Consider the following 19,210-nt stretch of genomic DNA (forward strand, 5'->3'; position numbering starts at 1 on the left):
CTGTAATTATGTCTCCACTGTATGCAACAAATGCGTCGTTTATAATGGGTTTTAATGTTTTTGTCTTGTCGCTCCGGCCGGACAGGGCATCACAGTATGGTAAGGGGCGTAACATTTCCGTCACACGCTTGAGGTATTTGGCCAATCACAACGCACTGGATAGCTGGTCAATCAGAGCACACCTCGCTTTTCAGACCGATTAGTTTTGTAAAAATCGACGCGTTTCAGAAAGGCGGGGCATAGAGGAGAAACAATAATGTACAGTATGTGGAAAATAATGTATTTTTTGAACCTTAAACCGCATAAACACATTTCATTACACCAAATACACAAAATAATGTTCTTTTTAGCAGCATCATATGACCCCTTTAAACAAGTTACTTTAATGAAGGCTACCAGGAAAGCTATGTAATTAAGTTGAATAAATTCACAATATGTGCCCATTCATTATTAATCATATGCCTAATATATGATGAAAACGGCTTCGTTAATATTGCTTGTCCCCTCACATTGACTGTTACGAATCACATTACATGAATCACCTCAATTCAAAATGGCGAAATTAGACAAGTTTATTAGTTTGCATTCCTAATTATTTTTGTCCGTCGTATAACATTTCTATCGTAAAACAGCTGTCAGATATGAACTGTTTGGCTACTTCCATCTTATCTCGCACTTAATGGCCACTAACTCAAGTGTTGTGTTGAGATTCACGCTATGCAGCTTCTGTTAGGGATGGGCGTATCGATCCTGAAGTATCGATATATCGATACTGACACAGGTATCGAAAGTATCGATACTCAAACAAAAATATTGATACTAAGGTTTTATTTAAATTGAACGTTGAAAGATAATACTGATAATGTTCTATTCTGTAATGTTAATATAAATCATACACTGTCAAAATAAAAAGGTTGCATTTTATGCATGCAACAGCCCGTCACTGTAGTCCCTTGTGAAAATGAACCATGGTTTTACTAAAGTGACCATAGTTCAACTATAGTATTTGTAGATTTCCATGGTTACCACTACAGTAAACAAAATGTGTAAACAAAAATATAACTTAATAAGTTACAATGTTAAAATGTGTTTCAAATATAAAGTTAAGTGGTTATCATTACCCATTTTACTCTTAGTAATTTAATAATTTAATAAATTTCATAATTTAAAAGTTCAGTTTAGAAGTATCGTATTGTATCGGTATCGATTTCGACGATACTGGCCCTGAAAAATATCGGTATCGTATCGAAAACACAATAAGTGGTATCGGCTATCCCTAGCTTCTGTGAACATAGCCCGCCTACTTTGATTTGATTGGTCATCTCAAATATTTTTTGACATTGACGAGCGGTGACTGTCACCGTGACAGACGGCTGAGCTCAGAGGAGGAGGCTTAAGTTTGATCTTGGTTCTGTGCAATATATTTGCAGCACCAAATAAGAGTTAATACTATATTAGGCAATTATTTCACAAAGTGCACCTAGGAAAAATACCGAGGTCTGGACCTCGGCATGACCCCACATTCAACAAATTTGGGTTTTTATGACCAATATTTACAATATGCATTGTAAAGTTCCAATAGTTATTACTTTTTATTACTATTGGTTATTTTGGTTATTAATATCTTGTCACATAATGATTAAGTTTGGAATTTGTCTACTTATCTCAATTGATAACTGCGATAACTGCAGACATCTCAATTTTAAAAAATTGACCCTTAAGACTAGTTTTGTGGTCCAAGGTCATATATTTCTCTTCACCATACACTGAAAAAATATATATGGTATTTTTCAGTGTATGGTGAAGAGAAAACAAAGTTTAGTAGTTACCAACACAGGGAAGATGAAGAAAAATATTCAATAAATGTTTTGCTATTTTTGAAAAGAAAAACCCTTACCCTTATGAAAATTAACCATGGTTTTACTGCAGTAAAAGTGTAGTAACCATGTTTTTTTTGGCGTATTGACTACCATTTGTATGGTTAAAAATATGGTTAGTGTAGCAAAACCATGGTTAATTTGTGGTTGCCATAGTTTAACTATGGTTTTCTGGTTTTATTTATAGTAAAACCATGGTTAATTTTCGTAAGGTAAGTCAGTGAGGAAGGCTGCTGTCTGAATGTGCAAAGTTTACCTCAGTTTGGACGCAAAGTTTAAACTTTCCATTTGATAGCGTGCACAACTGAAAGTTATCTTTGTCCAGTGTCTGCGCTATTCCTCTTCTGAAGGTATGACCGATTAAACTTTCTTTGTAGTGTAAATGTCTTTATATTTCGCTCTACTGTTGTTGCGTACTAGGGATGGGCGTATCATCCCGAAGTATCGATATATCGATACTGACGCGAGTATCGAAAGTATCGATACTCAAACAAAAATATCGATACTAAGGTGTGTTTTATTTACCAGTGATTTTGTTTATTTAACAATAAATTAATGCGTACAATATGCATTGAATTGGACGAATAACCCATGTTAGCGCATAATTGTGTAGGATATTTTCCTGCTCATCTGAACACACGCAGATGTTGCAAGACAGAATCAATCAATCATGGAGAGCGTTTACTCACTTCTGACAGTGCATTCAAACAGGGCTGCGTTTCCCAAAATATCATAAGAAAGCATTGATGCTTTTGGGAACGGCAGCCCAGAACAATGCTTATCAGAGGACAGAAAAACATATATGTTTGAGTTATTTCACAATAAACAAATTGAAATTGTAGCCTACATAGTTTGTGCAGTTACATTTATTTAAATTGAACGTTGAAAGATAATACTGATAATGTTCTATTCTGTAATGTTAATATAAATCATACACTGTCAAAATAAAAAGGTTGCATTTTATGCATGCAACAGCCCGTCACTGTAGTCCCTTGTGAAAATGAACCATGGTTTTACTAAAGTGACCATAGTTCAACTATAGTATTTGTAGATTTCCATGGTTACCACTACAGTAAACAAAATGTGTAAACAAAAATATAACTTAATAAGTTACAATGTTAAAATGTGTTTCAAATATAAAGTTAAGTGGTTATCATTACCCATTTTACTCTTAGTAATTTAATAATTTAATAAATTTCATCATTTAAAAGTTCAGTTTAGAAGTATCGTATTGTATCGGTATCGATTTCGACGATACTGGCCCTGAAAAATATCGGTATCGTATCGAAAACACAATAAGTGGTATCGGCTATCCCTAGCTTCTGTGAACATAGCCCGCCTACTTTGATTTGATTGGTCATCTCAAATATTTTTTGACATTGACGAGCGGTGACCGTCACCGTGACAGACGGCTGAGCTCAGAGGAGGAGGCTTAAGTTTGATCTTGGTTCTGTGCAATATATTTGCAGCACCAAATAAGAGTTAATACTATATTAGGCAATTATTTCACAAAGTGCACCTAGGAAAAATACCGAGGTCTGGACCTCGGCATGACCCCACATTCAACAAATTTGGGTTTTTATGACCAATATTTACAATATGCATTGTAAAGTTCCAATAGTTATTACTTTTTATTACTATTGGTTATTACCTTGTTACATATCTTGTCACATAATGATTAAGTTTGGAATTTGTCTACTTATCTCAATTGATAACTGCATAACATTTTGTGTCTTGTAATAAATCACACATTAAAATATTGATAGGCCTTGACATATCAAAATGGCTACTAATGGTTTTGACTAGAAAATATCATCACTTCACATTGTTTATAGTCAGTGTTCTTGTGCTTATTCATTAATTTTATTTTAAATAAACTTAGTATATGTAGAATACGTTTTAATTTTATAAAACCCATTAAACTGTAATAGTGATGAATAAGGAACATGCTATTTAGATGATATCTGATGAAAAACAACTATTGCTTTTGCATTACATATTAAATCGATTAATTAATTAATAACACTTAAGTTTAGTATTCTGGTAGTTATATCCAACCTGTCCTCAGTCAGCAGGTGTCAAAAACTGAAGTATGGTCAAGCACTTTTCATATCACTATTAAGACGCTAAAGGTTCCCCTTGGCATTGCTATATTGACCAATATGTCTCATTATAATTTAGGCTATATATAATCATATATAATTTAGGTTTTCATCAATTTTTCAGTTCATCTCTCCAAGTGATGCAGTTATAGTCATGGATGTATGCAGGGTTTTAGAACTACTGAGGTCCAAAAACTGAGCTTGCTAGGGGGTTTGGGGTCATATGGTAAATCATAGGAACAGAATGAAAATAGAATTTTAATTTGTAGGTGAACTATCTCTTTAAATTTTGAGCACAGAGCAGCTATGGACATATATACAAAGGTTACAGACACTTGGGAGTTTCTTGTCAAAAATAGAAACTTAAAGGAATAAAGGAGGAGACGGATAAAGAAAAATATTTTAAGAACTAGAATTTATTGTAAAGAAACGCATTTGCAAATATTTTGCTGTATGCATACATTCATTCGTAATCTTGCCCAATATGTTGAAAATAGCTGTGTTGTTTGCATTCTTGGATATTACTGTAGGTTGTTATTACTGTAGGTCATTTATATTGTTACACACTTGTCAAATATTAAATATTTAGCTACTTCACACTCTGTCTCTGTAAACAGTAATGGTAATTCCCACCTTTGATTTGATTGGCCATCTCAGTCATTTTGACATTGACAAGCGCTGTTAGACAAATGATTAGCCCAGATGACATGGTCGGTTATCTTGGCGCTGTACAATATCGTTGCAGCACTAAAGTACAGTTATTATTACGCAATTATTTCACAACTTTTATTTTTTTGGAAAACATACCAAGGTCTGGACCTAGGGACCTCATTAGTGTGTACGGCCATGGTTACAGGTGATTTCAGAGCTGTTAAATGAGGTGTCATTTTAATCTGGTCTGATTTTATTCTAATATACATTTTATGTTCAAACAAAAAGAAAAGTGTTTTGTGTTCAGTTCGGATTTATCTTTTGAATGAGATCTGACAGTCTTCACAGAGCAGGAACATATTCGGTGGTTTAAACCTTGAGATTCACTTTGCTCCTCACATAATGATATCAAATGGCTTCAGAAGACTGAGAAAGCACCACAAGTCATTTGTATTGCTTTCATGCATTTTGGTGAGTTGCAATAAGTTGTACTTTTATCTGCTTGATATGTGTTTTATATTGTTGAGTTTAGGGTATTTAGGGTTTGGGAATATACAGCATATATATATATATATATATATTTCTGTCAGGACCACTATCGTCCAAGATGATTGACAATTAGCATACAGTTTGGATTGGCGGTATGGTTCCGTTCTGGGCAAGAACTCCCTGCGCATCCATGCAGCCTAGCATGGATGAGAGCAGGGAGAGCGGCGATAACCCCCCCCTGGGTAAACAGAACAGAACCAACATAAATGTATTGTAGATATCGTTAAAGTTCAATAATGTTATGTACACATTTTAGAATTAGTCTGATTCAAAGGATAATCAGAAGGCTGAATCCTGACTGACAGAAGAGGAGTTGGGGATGGAGGAGGGTAATTAGCTATTGAGCAATGCAAAGATATATATATATATATATATATATATACGACGCAAAACATCATTTTTGTTTATCTGCAAAGTAAAATTTTACTTTGCAGATAAACAAAAAAGATTTTAAATGCCAAAATTCTAATGACAAGAGATGCATAAAGAAAACAACTGAAAGCTCTAGCGTTCTGAGTTCATCAATATTGTACTTCAGCTTCTTACTTATGCTGTGCGAGGCTCTTGACCATGATTCAGCTGTTGATGCCTTCAGAGTTTGAACAGGTTGTAATATCAGTAGTAGGTCATGAGGACACACGGGCCACTGTGCCTTGAGAGGTGAAATTTCCTGTCTTCAAACTTTGAGTCTGTCACACTGATGGTAAGAAACAGCTCAAATCACTTCATTATGCAGTAATTGTCAGAATGAACGGTTCCAGTTTCATGACAGGTTCAGCTGCGGGAATGATGGCTCTTCAGAAGTCTGTGGCTTTCTCTGTTCTCTCCATCCAGAGAGTTCTGGGTTGAGTTATGTGTTATAGTTCATTTGATATAACCTGGTTGACATTTAAGGCTGACATTATTGTATCGTTATTAAGAATCAGGAATTAGAAATTATATTTTTTGTTTGCAACTATACTTTTTTTCAGATGTGTAGTGGGCCTATTTGGCCAGACATAATCCATACATTTTTAGAAGTTTAAAATCCTTCCAAATTTCAGCACTAAATCTGAGGCAAACTTAGTTAATTAAACTGCAGACTTGTGGCTACCCTGTGGAAACTAGAAGTGCAAATCATACCTTTGTTTTGTTTTCCAGTAATTGCCAGAATGAACGGATCAGTTCATGACAGGTTCAGCTGCGGGAATGATGGCTCTTCAGAAGTCTGTGGCTTTCTCTTTTCTCTCCATCCAGAGAGTTCTGGGTTGAGTTATGTGTTATAGTTCATTTGATATAACCTGGTTGACATTTAAGGCTGACATTATTGTATCGTTATTAAGAATCAGGAATTAGAAATTATATTTTTTGTTTGCAACTATACTTTTTTTCAGATGTGTAGTGGGCCTATTTGGCCAGACATAATCCATACATTTTTAGAAGTTTAAAATCCTTCCAAATTTCAGCACTAAATCTGAGGCAAACTTAGTTAATTAAACTGCAGACTTGTGGCTACCCTGTGGAAACTAGAAGTGCAAATCATACCTTTGTTTTGTTTTCTTTCGTCCATTTTGTCTCTGTGAGCTGCTCGATGGCTCGGGGGAGGTATTTTACTTGGCTAGTACACTAGAGTTTGTATCCTTGGCTTTGACCTTACTCTTTTTAACTCTTTAGCAGCTAAATCGGGTGCTGCTGACTGCACTACACCCTGTACATACGGCAAACTAGTTTTTATAAATTGTATGTATGCATACTATTACTGGTAGCAACAAAACCTATATATAGACTATATATCTATAGACTGTCCCACTGTTGTGACACCTGATTTCATCCTCACCCTGTCTCTCTTGTGTACTGCACATTTTTGGCAAACACAGTCCTGGTATTCAAAGTATAAGCATACTACATAGACCTACTTTCAATAATAGTTGATAGTGTGCAATTCCAAACACCTCAGATTCAGATATATGTCACGAGCTGCTGGTTGGTGACTGTGTCATTGAGTGTATAACCTTATTTTATTCAGTGTAATAATGTCAGAGCACTCAGCTAATTACTAAATACTCCTCTTTAATCCTAGTTGTTCCAAATCTCATTAACTGTAATTCGGGATTAACCAGCGAATAATCCACAAGACCATTAGAATGAGCAGCTGTGTAGACCTGTGTCTGATTAATCAAAGAAAAGCAACCAAAGCAAATTTATCCCACCCCTTTAGAATTCAGAATTTATTTACATTCCTAAAACAGTGTCTACAATTTCTCAGCACTACATAAGATCTGGTGTCCTCAACTTTTGTGATGAAGATGCTCGTTTGATGTTGTTCGTACTGAAAGTGTGGAGCATTAAATATTCATGCAGGATCTCGGCCTTTAACTTAATTGAGAGAGCGAGGTTGTGACACACTGTGGAGTGACTCTAGATGGATGTCTCACACACGCTTACTCTGCTGAGATCAAACGTGTGCATGTCAGGGTAATGATGGCATTTTGTGAGCGCACTCAGTGACATGCGCTTTCTGAACTGCATGACCTGCTAAGGCTCTCAATGTGAGTCACATGCTTGATCTAAAGACTTCAATGTAAAGTCAGCAGGTGCTAATAAAGCAATATATCACACATGACTTGAGCAAGAGCACTGCATGCATACTGCATGCATTTGAAGGTAATTACAGACAGCACTCAATCATGTGATATTGCTTTTATACAACAGTTCAAACATTTGTTCATTTTAAGGTACTTATAGTGTTGTTAACAAATTGGGTGAGTGAATAATTCAATGACTCATTCATGCAGCTTGTTTCGTTCCTTAATGATTTCAGTGTTTTTGAACAAATCTCTTTTGCGAATGATTCAATGACTCACTCATGTAACCTGCAGAAAATCCCCACCACTAATGCACAGACAGACCCGTGTTGCAGCCTGGAATTAAACCATGCCATGCTGGTTTCGTCTGGAACAGAGGAGAACTGCCCCCCCGACTGAGCCTAGTTTCTCCCAAGATTTTTTCTCCATTTCTGTCACCGATGGAGTTTTGGTTCCTTGCCACTGTCACCTTTGGTTTGCTTAGTTGGGGACGCTTGACTGATTGCACAGACACTACTGGAAGAGAGCTGAACTGAATCATCAATGGACTTACTTTAGCTGAAAAATGACTCTTTGTTATTGTCCTCTTGTATTATTGACAAACTATTTTCCTGTTTGACACTGTAACGCTGCTTTAACACAATCAGTATTGTATAAAGCGCTATCCAAATAAAGGTGACTTGACAGAAAGTAATACAAACAGTTCTGTTGGACTGTATATCAGTATTTTTCAAATTTATTAGATTCAAGGACCAGAACTAACTGTTGTATACCCAGCTAACAAAAATATGTTCTAAATCTTTTTTTTTTTTCTTGATTATTTCAACATTAAGGGAAAATTCTATTTTATAATTTTCCAAACATTATGGGAGCATTAAAATAACATTTAACATAACATTTTTGGACTAACGTCCAACTAAAACATTTCAGAAAAAGGTTTCCTGAACATATAATGTTTTGAACATTATGAACTTTGAACCAACATTTTAAGAGAACCTTGCCAGAATGTTAGCCAAAGTTCTGAGAATGTTCCCTGTTAGTATATGTTTGCTTTGTAACTTGCAATTAACAAACCGCAGTCATGCCGCAAATGTTCTAGAGACATTTGATTTATCATTCTGGTGGTTTTGTATGAAGAGCTTCATGTTTGTGTCAGCTGAAACACGAAGGGCTTCCTGGGTGCCCAAACAGAAAAAAAAAGCATGAGGTCAAAATATTTCATAGACGTCTATAACCAACATCTGATCAATTTTAAGCAGATTAGATGCATTCAGTCAGATTTTTTTTTTCATAAAAGTTTTGAAAGATGTTTTGGTGCACTGACTGCATTTGTAGAGGTTTTGTCATGGCCGTCTCCTGCCTTTGAGCTCTTTGGGTCAGCAGGAACAGGATTAGCTGGCCTGTGCCCTAGGTGTCCTTCAGGAGAATTAGGGCAGCTTCCAGCTCTCACGGGAGCAGTCGTCCTGCTGGTCAGCGTTCATGCGGGTTTCTTTGTTCCCAATGGATATTTGGAGTTCAGAAGGAAGTGTCAACTAGCAGTTACTTTATGAAATTTCAAAAAACTTTGTTGGTGCTTTTGGAGAGTCCAGTGTGCATGTTTCTCAATGGATCCAACTGAGAAAATCTGAGAACTATCCGATTGTCTATTAACCTGGACTCGTGGAATGTGATTGTGAACCATCATCTTGAGATCTTCAGGTGTTGTAGCTGACCTTGCTCATCTGATTTGTTGCGTTGTTTTGTGACTGTGATTTTTGTATATTGTGGATGATGCCGACTGAAGCGTTTCCTCTGAGTGGGGCTCAGATAGCCTTGTGTCGTCTGGTTCATCACGGCCCCAGACCACAGGCCACGCTGAGACCTCTGAACCAGGAGCTCAGGCTCTATGTTGAGAAGACACGCACCAAACCTAAATGCAGGTACACGTGGATGCTTTATAGATATTCCTATAATCCAGTTCAGGAAGAATAATGAGCTGATCAATCTGCACAAACTTGCAATACATGCTGTATAAAGATGCATATATAGTGTCTGTTTAATGACAACTTTGACCAGCATTTTGGAGTTAGCAAGTGTTCTTTATTCAGTCAAGCGTCACTTTTTTTATATTGCCTTTACTGGGATTTAAAAGACAATTCATATTCAGTAGTATTAGAAGGGCTGAAACAAGCTGAAAATCACACATACATTAAACACTTTCTCACCTGAACGCGATTCAGTCTAATTTTCAGGCCTAACCATGAAACTCATTTACTGTGAGAGAATGCGTAACCAAAGTTTCTCATGAAAATGTGCATGTTAATTTCCAATCATTAGTCTACAAATATCAAGCCTGTAATTATACTATATATACTATATATTGTGCTAAATATAATATATTAATTATTTATATTGCAGATCTTATATATTAATATAATATAATTTATACATAAGTATTTATATTATAATATACTGTAATATACGTATAATAAAAATACAATATTATATTATTACGTTCTCTCTCTATATATTAATTATTTAATATTAAAGTATATTTAAATTACAATTTTTAATTGAATTGAGCTGAATAATGATTAATGACACTCAATTTGCAACATCAACACTGTTATCAAACTAAATTGAATCAACATTGAACTGACTTGATGTGAATGATGATACTATTGTCTTTTGTAGAGCTGCTTTACAGCTATAATTGGATTTGTTTCATAATTGATGAATTTGACAACATTAACACTGTTATTTTCCTGTTTATTACTGTGAAGCTACATTGAAACAAGCACTTAATCAATAAATGCAATACTAATGATTACATTTAGGGTCATTGACCCAAAGTATTACACAATGAAGCGTGCTTGATTTGTCAAATCATGTGTGTTGTTGTGGAGAATTGTGTTGGTACTTCACTAAGTCATCAGATGCACCAGTTTCACTTGAAGGAGGAACGTGAGCCATATCTAGAGAGCGGAAGATCACTGAGACGGAGGTCTCTTTTCATACCAGACAGGAAGAAACCACTTAGAATCCACCCGAACCAACCCTCGCAACCGCATAGAGTCACACTGTCATGGTGGCGACTTATGAAAAGTCAAGCACCACTCATATGATTTCAGAAAATGTAAAAAATCGTGTGGTGTTTCTTCCCTTAAAGTGTTATTTTTATTGCAGATTGATCCAGAGAGGAAAGAAACAAAGCAAAGGTGGATGTGAACCCATACTGCTCCAGCCAAAATACTTTCTTGACCGCAACACATAATAAATCTCTCTCTTGCTCTACTGCAGCCAAGCCAAAAGCTTGTCAAAGTATGGCTAGATATAATTGCTTTCAGACCATTGAAGCTGTGAGGCTTCTGAGAGAGATGGAAATATGTTTTGTGTTTAACTATAATCAGAATGAAGACTGATTGAAACAAAGCTGAATATCACACAGACTACGTTCACACTGCGAGCCTTAGTGCTCAATTTCGATTTTGCTTTTTATTTTTGTATAGCTGTTCACATTGTTGTTTGAAATGTGGCCAATATCAGATTTCCTGTGTGAACAGATCATGGTTCTGAACTGACCCGCAAAACAACATTACAAACAGGGTTGCCAGGTTTTGCCAGGGGGGTGTGGGGGTCAATATCGCATTTGTGGGGTTGCATTAACCCACAGAGTTGAAAAACAACCTGCGGCAACAATGAAAAAGTAGCCCAATTCCGCGGGGAAACTGTGGACTTGGCGACACTTGAGCAGCGCGCTGTCATGCGGAAGTAAACACGGAGTACATAAAGTAAGCGATTATGTGTTTATTATTTATAGTGTGATCTGCCATAGAAGCCAGCGAAATTATGCGCAGGCAATATGAAAAATAAAGACAAGGATGTAACAGAAGAGAGTTTTGAAACTTTTATGATACGAACCCTCATGTTTTGCTTGTATATAGAGTTGTCACTGTAATACTTATGAGTTCTGACACATCACTGTACTTCCACTGACTACCTTTCGCAACTGTCTTGACAACTTTGGGTTTGCAAATCATTGAAGTGACTCATGAATTCTGATTTGACTGTTCACACTGCGGTCGCATTGCAAAACATCTGACCTGTATTGGATTTAGTACCACATATGGAAGTGGCACAAATAAGAACTGAAAAGATCAGATTCCATGTGGTTTGTGCTTAGGGTGTCAGGGGGCCCTGGGGCCCTGGGCTAGAGGTTATATTTGGGCCCTATACCTATACACTAGAAATGCCCTCAACTAGAACATCATTATGGAGTAACACAAAATACACAAAAATTAAAATATAGTCATTATAGTTAATACAATAAACAGGATGTGTTCTCTCAGTTGAGAGATCAAAACCCTGAAATAAAAAGAGATGTATTTGTATTAGGGATGCACCGATACCACTTTTTCCAGTACTCGCCCGATACGATACTTTTATTTTTGGTACTTGCCGATACCGAGTACCGATACCGATATTTTTATTGCATTTGTACATTTTTTAAATATTGGGTATAGAAACCAAAAGGGTATGTATAATGTTAGTTGGTTGCTGTCTGTTGTTCTGTTGTCGGTGTTTCTTTGTTTGAATATGGTGTTTATCACATGCTGTGTGGTATCGGCGTTTGGTATCGGGGCATTTTAACGAGTACGAGTACGAGTACAGGAGCTCAGTATCGGGCCCGATACCGATACTGGTATCATCCCTAATTAGTATTAAAAATGTATTGTCATATCTGTGTCCTCTTATGTCAGATTCTTAAATTTAATCAATAAATTCAATCCGAATTTTGTTGATAATGTTAAGTTTAAATATAACATTTAATTGTAGAAATATGAAATTATTGCAAAAATGAAATAAGCTACTTTTTAAAAATATGATACTACAACCAGCAGTGGGTGGCAGCAAGTGACTTAATGAGTGAGTTGAATCCTTAAATCAACCGATTTGTTTAAAAAGCTATAATGCTAATGCATTTAACTTCGCAAATGACTTTTAGCCTGATTGAATCATTTACTGCTCCGTGTAACGCTAAGGAACAAAACACTGTGTTGCTCGGAGACGCAGCGGTTCTGCTGTTTGTTCTATTTTCTTTTTGACAGAGCAAAATGGAATTTTATGTCTGAAAGTTACTCAGTAACTTGTTTATTGTACATTTGTGATCGTGCAGATATTCGGAAAAACAGGACTCTTGTTTGTGTGATAGGCTAAGTCCATCAAAGGCATATGTTATAAAATCAGAAACTCATTAAATGACAATTTTTAAAATCATTTTGAAGACATTTCTACCCCACTGTGTGATGGCAGTAAGACGGGAGAGAGCGCTCAAAACTCGTCAGATCGCATAATTTAGTGGAACATTAATATAATATAGAATCATCCTCTGTAAAGAATTTAGGCGTGAACATATGATAATATATCTTTCTAAATGTGCACTCTTTTGGGCTAAAGGCTTAATTGAGCTGTTTAAAGTAGCAATGTGATCAAATTAATCGGCGCAGACACTATTCAATACGTGTGTCCTAATTCTATGTGAAATAATCACAAATACCAGTTTATGTTGTTTGATTATGGCCTCGAAGGTCGCAGTTGGAAGCTGTTAGCCCCGGCTGGCCTGTTTAGCCCTTGCATGTGCAGTGGAAATGTGGCTAATAATTTCTGACTGGCATAACTGAACAAATCAAACAAACGTAAATGGGTAAAAAGCGGGGCCCATGGGCTGCAGCCCAATCAAGCCCAAAGTTTATCATCGAAACATGTGCATTATCATTTTCAATCATCTACACATATCAAACCTTTAAAGAACATATTAATTATATTATAGTAAATATTATATACATTTATATTCATTTATGTTAATCATATATACAGGCTAAATATATAACATATTTATATTGCATATTGTACATATAGTATTAATATACGTCTACTATAATGATATACTGTATTATATCATAGTCTACATATTTATATTTATTATTAATTTATATTACTTAATAATCAATTACACTATATCTATCTATTTATCTATCTCTCTATCTATCTCCCTATATGTGTGCATGTCATTTTTATATACTGCATGCTGCTGTATAGTATATAGTAATATGTATTAAGTATACTAATAATACTATTTTATATATGCACAGATTTGAATGCAATGCAAGTTGCTTTGGATAATAGCATCAAATGCACAAATATAATTAGTGTATGTGGTAACAACACAGAATGCATCAAGTCATCTAGACATTATAGATGAATTTAACCAAACAACGACTTTTGGCTGATTATTTTGACATTATTTGCAGTCCTGGATTCACAATCGCATATAATACACATGCATTGTGGCATTGAATGACACACAAAAAAATTCCCACAAGATATGTCATATGTTATTTTCATGTTATTTTCATAATGGAAAAGAGCTGGCATCATTATAGTATAATGACCATCTGATGTCCTGCACCAAAGTTTTTGTTCCTTCCTGCTTGTGCAATAACAGCTCATTCAGCTCCGGGTCAACATATAATGTGCAATATATCAGCCATTTCCCACATCTATTAAACAACACCTACTAAGCTAAATGTTAGGCTCTGTGTGATGCTAACAGATACTATGTCACTGCACTTTTTTTTTTAGCATTTTTCAACATGTTTCATAGAGGTCAATCAAAGTCAGACAAGCATATTGGCTTTGAATCTATGTAGTTGCTCGATTCAATACAGCCTAATATCTGTTCATTGTTCAAAATGCTCTGATTAAATTAAGACTCTGGTTTTTTGAGGTGTATAAATCATTTATGTTCATTTGCTTTCTGAGGATGATCAACACCAGCTGTCAATAATAAAGGTCTTAATAAGTCCAGCCATGTTAGTGTGCAGTTCAGTGTTCAGCGTTTCACCAAACTTGACAACATTATGGCATTTTCCCAGAGAAAGCCCATCAGTTTCATTGATTAATGCCTTGTGTTTGCAGGATGGAGGCATCTTGTCTGGAGCTGGCGCTGGAAGGGGAGAGACTGTGTAAAGCGGGAGATTTTAAAGGTGGTACAGCCTTCTTTGAAGCTGCTGTTCAGGTGGGAACAGAAGATCTCAAGACCCTCAGTGCCATTTACAGCCAGCTGGGTAACGCTTACTTCTACCTGAAGGAGTACGGCAAAGCCCTGGAGTACCATCGGCACGACCTCACACTCGCCCGGTGAGAACACTGACTCTGACGGCCATTTATAGCCACTCTGAGCAGTGAAATTACATTTGAGCTCAGTTTCATGCAAGTTTGTGTCCAACGAAAATAAACGGAGATGCATTGTAATTCAGGACAATCGGGGACCGGATCGGGGAGGGGAAAGCCAGCGGGAATCTGGGGAACACTCTGAAGGTTTTGGGCCGCTATGATGAAGCAGTTGTGTGCTGTCAGAGACACCTGGACATTTCTCAAGAACAAGGAGACAAGGTGAGAAAACCACCGTCAGGAATTCTTTAGATCTGACTAGACCGAGAAAGTGATTTGCAGTTTTGTGAGCAATATTCATTAGACGTACAGTGTACAGATGTGGCCACTCAAGGTCAATATCACCTTTATTAGGGTTATTGTGTTGTTTGAGCGACTCGCTGAATGGAGACTGAATGTGTTACTGGAGCACACATTGATGGATTTGATATCAAGCAAACCACAAATATGATTTGCAGTTGTATATTCTCAGGGAATGCTTGAGCTGATAAAATTACCTTGAATGCAATGTAGGCCGCTTTGGATAAAAGCGTCTGGAAAATGCAAAATGTAAACATAAACCTTGGAATCTGGGATTGCCTTGACCATGAATAATACACATTATGCAACTTATCTTAGTTTGGAGCAACTATTGTGAAACCTACCTGTTAGTGAGTACTTATGATATATATATATATATATATATATATATATATATATATATGCAAATAAATTATGATGTATTGTAGTTTAAATTTATTTTAAATGCAACTAGCTGAACTTTAGAGTATTTAAAACCCGCTTAATTAGGACTTAAGTACATATTTATACGTACAACATAATTACTTCTATTGTATATTGTACAACATATAGTGTACTGCTGAATGTACTGACAAACATTTATGGTAATAAAATATACTTTAATGTCATTCTATTGAAGCTTGTATGTCATGTATTAAATGCATTTGTAATTACACATTTGTAATGAAGTTTCAATTTAGTACATTTAAAATATATATTAACTTTAAATGCAATACGCAATAACACACTACAGTTCAAATTATAATCAAGCACTTTACATGTGCTTTAGTATGTTAGTCAACACATATTTTAATGTACTAAAGTTGGTAGACTAAAATTAATGTATTTTAAATGCACTAAATAAGTGTACTTATTTAAAGCACGACAAAAGATTATTAAAACGTAATGATTTCAAATGTACATTAAAGTAAAACTTTTAATTTGACAATTATTACAAAGTGCACTTTTTAATAGTGTACTTAAAGGTGTTAAGAAACAGTGATGAGAGTGTCTCTAAGTGCACTTAAGTGGCTTTTAATTTAATTAACATTATAATATTTGAAAGTATAGTTTTTAAGATTTTAAGTGCACATTCAGTACAATTATGCACACAAGGTTATAATGCAGCGTTTGCAAGCCATTGCACCTCTTTAATGTGATGTATCTCATAATGTTGATTATAAAGTGCTGTCTAGGCAGGTGGCACACTTGATTTCAGAGCAGAGCCAGTGTGATGTTTCTCAAAGGTTTCCGTACTGTTGAGTCTGCTGGTCTGTTGAAATAAAAAATACATGCAATTGTAAACCAGCTATAAGCAGTGAACAAACGGCTGCTGTGTGCAGGTCGGCGAGGCCAGGGCTCTGTATAACATGGGGAACATGTTTCATGCCAAAGGAAAGCAGCAGCTGTGGGGTATCTCACAGGATCCCGGAGAGCTTCCACCTGACGTCAGAGACACGCTGCAGCGAGCCACGGCTTTCTATGAGTGAGCCCATCACACACACACACACACACACACACACACACACACACACACACAGACTGAAGCATCTGAGCATCATTAGGCAGAACCCACCGAGACCTGTTTGCCCGACTGCAGCGCGGCTCATTATTAACAGCGACACTTAGCAGATCCAGAAGGTTAAACGGCACATAAACGAGACGTCGAGAGACCAGAGGTGTCAGACGGAGGACAAACGGCCTCAAACAGTCATTAGTAGCTCCCTCTGTGTGTCCGTTTATTAGGAAAACATGGAGAACAAGGACATCTGCTCTTCCAAAATCAAAAACGGCTCACAAATGTTTAAGATTTATGTATTTCAATTGCATATCAAATTTGGATTACACAGTTTTAACACGGACTGAGAAACTTAACGTGATGCATGCCTGTCAGTCATTTCTGCACTCAAAAAAAAAAAAAAACATAGTTTATTATTAACTATTTGCATTTATTTGATTTTATTCACATAATCAATTTTTCATAATGCATTTATTCAAATGGCTTAGAATCAGAATGAACACATTCAGTTTACTAGTAGAATTACAGAGATCAGACCTATTTCATTTATGTATGAGTGAGAAATATGCATCACATTAGGTTTATTAGTTGATGTTAAAACTATAATCCAGATGGGTGGAAATATGCATAATTTTACATGCATAATCACAAATCCTAAATTTAGGCCTTACTTTAATGTAATTTCTATTGAAACTTCATACTGTATATTTAAGTAATGTCATGTATTTAAATAGATTTGTAATTACACATATGCATTGGAGTTGCAATTTAGTAGACTTAAAGTACAGTATATTAACTTCAATAGTAACATCAAATAACACACTACAGTTACAATTATAATCAAGTACTTTACATGTGCTTTAGTATGCTAGTCAACATCAAAATAAGAGTACAAAAAAAGATTATCAAAACATAAAATGTACTTTAAAATACAACTTTTATTTTGACATTGCACTTTATAAACGTGTTAAAAAGGAGTCATGAAAGTGTCTTGAGTGGCCTTTTATTATTATTATTACAGTTTTTAAAAATATACGATTTGAAGCACTACAAGTGCACATTCTGTACAATTAAAAGCACACTTGTTTTTCACAATGTTGTAATGGTAAACATGAATGTGTTTTTAACTTGAATAAAGTGAATTGCAGATGAGTGTTTGTCTGTTTCAGGATGAATCTCTCTCTGGTAAAGGAGCTGGGAGACCGAGCAGCGCAGGGAAGAGCCTTCGGTAACCTCGGGAACACTCATTACCTGCTGGGTAATTTCGTTGAGACCATCAAGTTCCACAGAGAGGTACGAGCCAAGCAACACTGACCATCAGCTCATTTACTCACCTAACTGTGTGCACTCACATGTTCTCTGCTGCGGTTGAGAGAGCAGCTCAGGTTAGCAGGGATCTGTTTTTCAGAGTAACACACAGTCCCTTCTTGTTTTTCCAGCGTCTCTCCATTGCAAAGGAATTTGGCGACAAGGCCGCCGAGCGCAGAGCGTACAGTAACCTAGGCAACGCTCTCATTTTCCTTGGCCAGTTCAATGCAGCCACAGAGTATTACAGGTAACCATGACTACAGAGCACCATCTAGAGGATGAGTCACGTGTGACCAGCCTTTTTATTAAAGAAAAGGAAGCGATATGCAATAAACAGGAGAACATTAAAGAGCATTGGCAGAAAATGTAACTTGTGACAAACAAGACGAAACACTCACACAAAAGAAAGATAAGCAAAATAAATGAATGAATAAAATAATGTAAATAAAAAAGTGAACAGCTGCATCACAGTTGTAGTTTACACATTATGGATTATTTACCCTGAAAGTATTTGTGCTTCTGATTGCATGGTATAACTCACAAATACGTGAGAGACATATGATCAGTTACACCTTGATACAGAACATGTTTTGAAACGTATTTATTGGTGCAGTCTGTTGTTGTTTTTTTCCTCATTGAAAACATTTTATACTTAATTGAAAAGTAATTTTGGAAAAACATGAGGCTTATTGAGGAGAGGTGAGATGTTACTTATCTAGACAATATAATACACACACTTTAATTCAACTTTTTTTTAACTCATAAAAACTAGATTTGTTGGTATAAATTAATGTGTTTAGATTGGTACAGCCATATTTAATAATTTTTTTAATTTTTAGATGTTACCATTTTAGGTAACTATTTTTTTCTACTTTTACTATTTTTTAGGTTACTGGTTAAAGGGGTCATATGATGCGATTTCAATTTTTCCTTCCTCTTTGGAGTGTTACAAGCTCTTGGTGCATAAAGAAGACCTGTAAAGTTGCAAAGACTAAAGTCTCAAATCCAAAGAGATATTCTTTATAAAAGTTAAGAGTCAACCACGCCTACCTAAAACGGCTCTAGAGGAGAAACAATAATGTACAGTATGTGGAAAATAATGTGTTTTTTTAACCTTAAACCGCATAAACACATTTCATTACACCAAAT

The 19,210-nt window shown here is 35.8% G+C and overlaps 1 protein-coding gene across 4 annotated transcripts in view; it reads left to right on the top strand.

Annotated features, from left to right (window-relative positions):
- Positions 1 to 19,210, top strand: part of LOC107744057 (G-protein-signaling modulator 1-like) — a 32,802-nt gene that overhangs the window by 3,415 nt on the left and 10,177 nt on the right. For 2 of the 4 annotated variants that reach the window (XM_016557526.1, XM_016557527.1), the window contains exons 1-6: positions 9,210 to 9,662; positions 14,701 to 14,922; positions 15,042 to 15,177; positions 16,578 to 16,720; positions 17,923 to 18,046; positions 18,193 to 18,308. In XM_016557526.1, the coding sequence (XP_016413012.1) occupies positions 9,511 to 9,662; positions 14,701 to 14,922; positions 15,042 to 15,177; positions 16,578 to 16,720; positions 17,923 to 18,046; positions 18,193 to 18,308 (893 nt within the window). In that variant the 5' untranslated portion in view covers positions 9,210 to 9,510. Of the gene's footprint in view, positions 1 to 9,209; positions 9,663 to 11,398; positions 11,514 to 14,700; positions 14,923 to 15,041; positions 15,178 to 16,577; positions 16,721 to 17,922; positions 18,047 to 18,192; positions 18,309 to 19,210 lie in introns of those variants that run through there. The other 2 variants (XM_016557529.1, XM_016557528.1) reach the window with 2 other exon arrangements.

The sequence above is a fragment of the Sinocyclocheilus rhinocerous genome, unplaced genomic scaffold, assembly GCF_001515625.1.
Source record: "Sinocyclocheilus rhinocerous isolate Xijiao unplaced genomic scaffold, SAMN03320098_v1.1 scaffold5487, whole genome shotgun sequence".
NCBI classification, from domain to species: domain Eukaryota; kingdom Metazoa; phylum Chordata; class Actinopteri; order Cypriniformes; family Cyprinidae; genus Sinocyclocheilus; species Sinocyclocheilus rhinocerous.